The sequence below is a fragment of the Mus caroli genome, chromosome 9 (assembly GCF_900094665.2).
Source record: "Mus caroli chromosome 9, CAROLI_EIJ_v1.1, whole genome shotgun sequence".
NCBI lineage: Eukaryota > Metazoa > Chordata > Mammalia > Rodentia > Muridae > Mus > Mus caroli.
The window spans coordinates 61,462,902-61,464,962 of NC_034578.1; the positions used below are offsets into that span (position 1 = coordinate 61,462,902).

The window sequence follows — 2,061 nt, forward strand, 5'->3', positions numbered from 1 at the left end:
AAAAAAAAAAAAAAGAATAGCTTTTTTATGTAGTGTTGGCTCTACTCTGTAGACCGCTCTTAACCTCAACTCAGAGATCTGCCTGCCTTTGCCTCTGCAGTACTGGGTGGGTAGCACCACTGTCACCTCACTAAGATTTTTATACTTCTAATAGATCTATTGTCAGTCAAGTCATTCCTCTGCCTTAACATTGCAGTGGCTTCTTATTTCATTAAGAGTAAAACCTGTAATTTCCCCTGGATCAAAATAGTTAATTTTCTTTTCCTCTTCAAACTGTGCTTAAATATCAACTGATTTAAATCTTCCTGATTACTCTGTTAAAATTACATCCCTCTCATTCATTACTTTCTCCTGCTGTTCCCTCTTTTCTTCCCTTTTTTGGAGGGTGGGGTGGGGGCTATTCAAGTTGGATTTCTCTCTATTTCTGTTTGTCCTGTGGACCTCCCAGGTGCTGGGATTAAAGACTCATGCCACCATGCCTGACCCTTTTTTTAAAAAAATGACAGCATCGGGGCTGGAGAGATGGCTTAGCCGATAAGGGCACTGACTGCTCTTCCAAAGGTCCTGAGTTCAAATTCGAGCAACCACATGGTGGCTCACAACCATCAGTAATGAGATCTGACGCCCTCTTCTGGAGTGTCTGAAGATAGCTACAGTGTACTTATATAGAATAAGTAATTAAACCTTTAAAAACAAAAAAAATGACAGCATCTCAAGCCAGGTGGGGTGGTGGTGGTGGCCAGCACTCTGGAGGCAGAGGCAGAGGCAGAGGCAGAGGCAGACAGATCTCAGAGTTCAAAGCCAGCCTAATTTACACATCACATTCCAAGATAGCCAGGATTATATAGAGAAAAACAAAACAAAACCAGAAAGTCAGGATCTCAAGTAATCCAGGGTAGCTTTAAACTTGCTAGGAGGTAGAACCTTGAACTTCTCATCCCCCTGCCTCCACCCCTGTCTGGTGTACTGAAATTACAGATTTGTACTACCAAATTTGACTTTGTTATGTATTTTGGTTTTTGAGACAGGGTCTTACTTAAGCTGACCTTTAGCTCACCACTGATGATGATCCCCAGCCTCTCTCTTCCAGATTCTGGGATTACAGGAGTTTTTCACCATACCGTTTATACAGTACTGAAGATCAAACCCGGGGCTTTGTGTTTGCTATACCAACTGAGCTATCTTCCCAGACCCCTTTTCCATGTCCACTAGATGTAGCATGCAGCTTACTATAAGAGTAATTTGTAAATATTTCTTTTACCTGAATCAGCCAGTGTATTCTTCTACTTCACAAATGCTTTCTTCAGATCAGGCCACTTGCCATTTTAAAACTTAAGTCAGTTGAAGGCTGGTGAGATAGATGGCTCAGTGGGTAAGAGCACTGACTGCTCTTTCGGAGGTCCTGAGTTCAAATGCCAGCAACCACATGGTGGCTCACAACCATCCATAACGAGATCTGACTCCCTCTTCTGTGGTGTGTCTGAAGACAGCTACAGTGTACTTATGTATAATAATAAATACATCTTAAAACAAAACTTTGTCAGCTGCGTGTTGTATAAGTTCTTTCTCTAACTCATCTAATGCTGCAGTTGTGTTAACTTTATTTTCTCCCACAGATGAAGTTGAAGACGCTAATAACCCAGATGTATCTGCTACTGGATTTGATCCCTTTTTGTCAAGTTCATCTGACAGCAGGAAGTTTGCTTCTGAACCAACTAGAAGCCTAACAGAAGAGCAGCAACAGAGAATTGAGAGAAATAAACAGCTGGCCTTGGAAAGAAGGCAGGCAAAGCTACTGAGTAATAGCCAGTCCCTAGAAAATGGTAAATTTTATGCTGTTTTTTATGAGCTACTATATAATATCAAGGGCATGTTAGAAATTTTAACTTCTTTACTATCTCTTGAAATAATACCTCGGGGGCTGGTGAGATGGCTCAGTGGGTAAGAGCACCCGACTGCTCTTCTAAAGGTCCAGAGTTCAAATCCCAGCAACCACATGGTGGCTCACAACCATCTGTAATGAGATCTGACTCCCTCTTCTGGTGTGTCTGAAGACAGCTA

General features: G+C 41.9%; 1 protein-coding gene across 4 annotated transcripts in view; it reads left to right on the top strand.

The window, feature by feature from the left end:
• Positions 1 to 2,061, top strand: part of Tipin (TIMELESS interacting protein) — a 35,107-nt gene that overhangs the window by 16,790 nt on the left and 16,256 nt on the right. For all 4 annotated transcript variants that reach the window (XM_021171472.1, XM_021171473.1, XM_021171474.2 and 1 more), the window contains exon 7: positions 1,617 to 1,823. In XM_021171472.1, the coding sequence (XP_021027131.1) occupies positions 1,617 to 1,823 (207 nt within the window). The remainder of the gene's footprint in view (positions 1 to 1,616; positions 1,824 to 2,061) is intronic.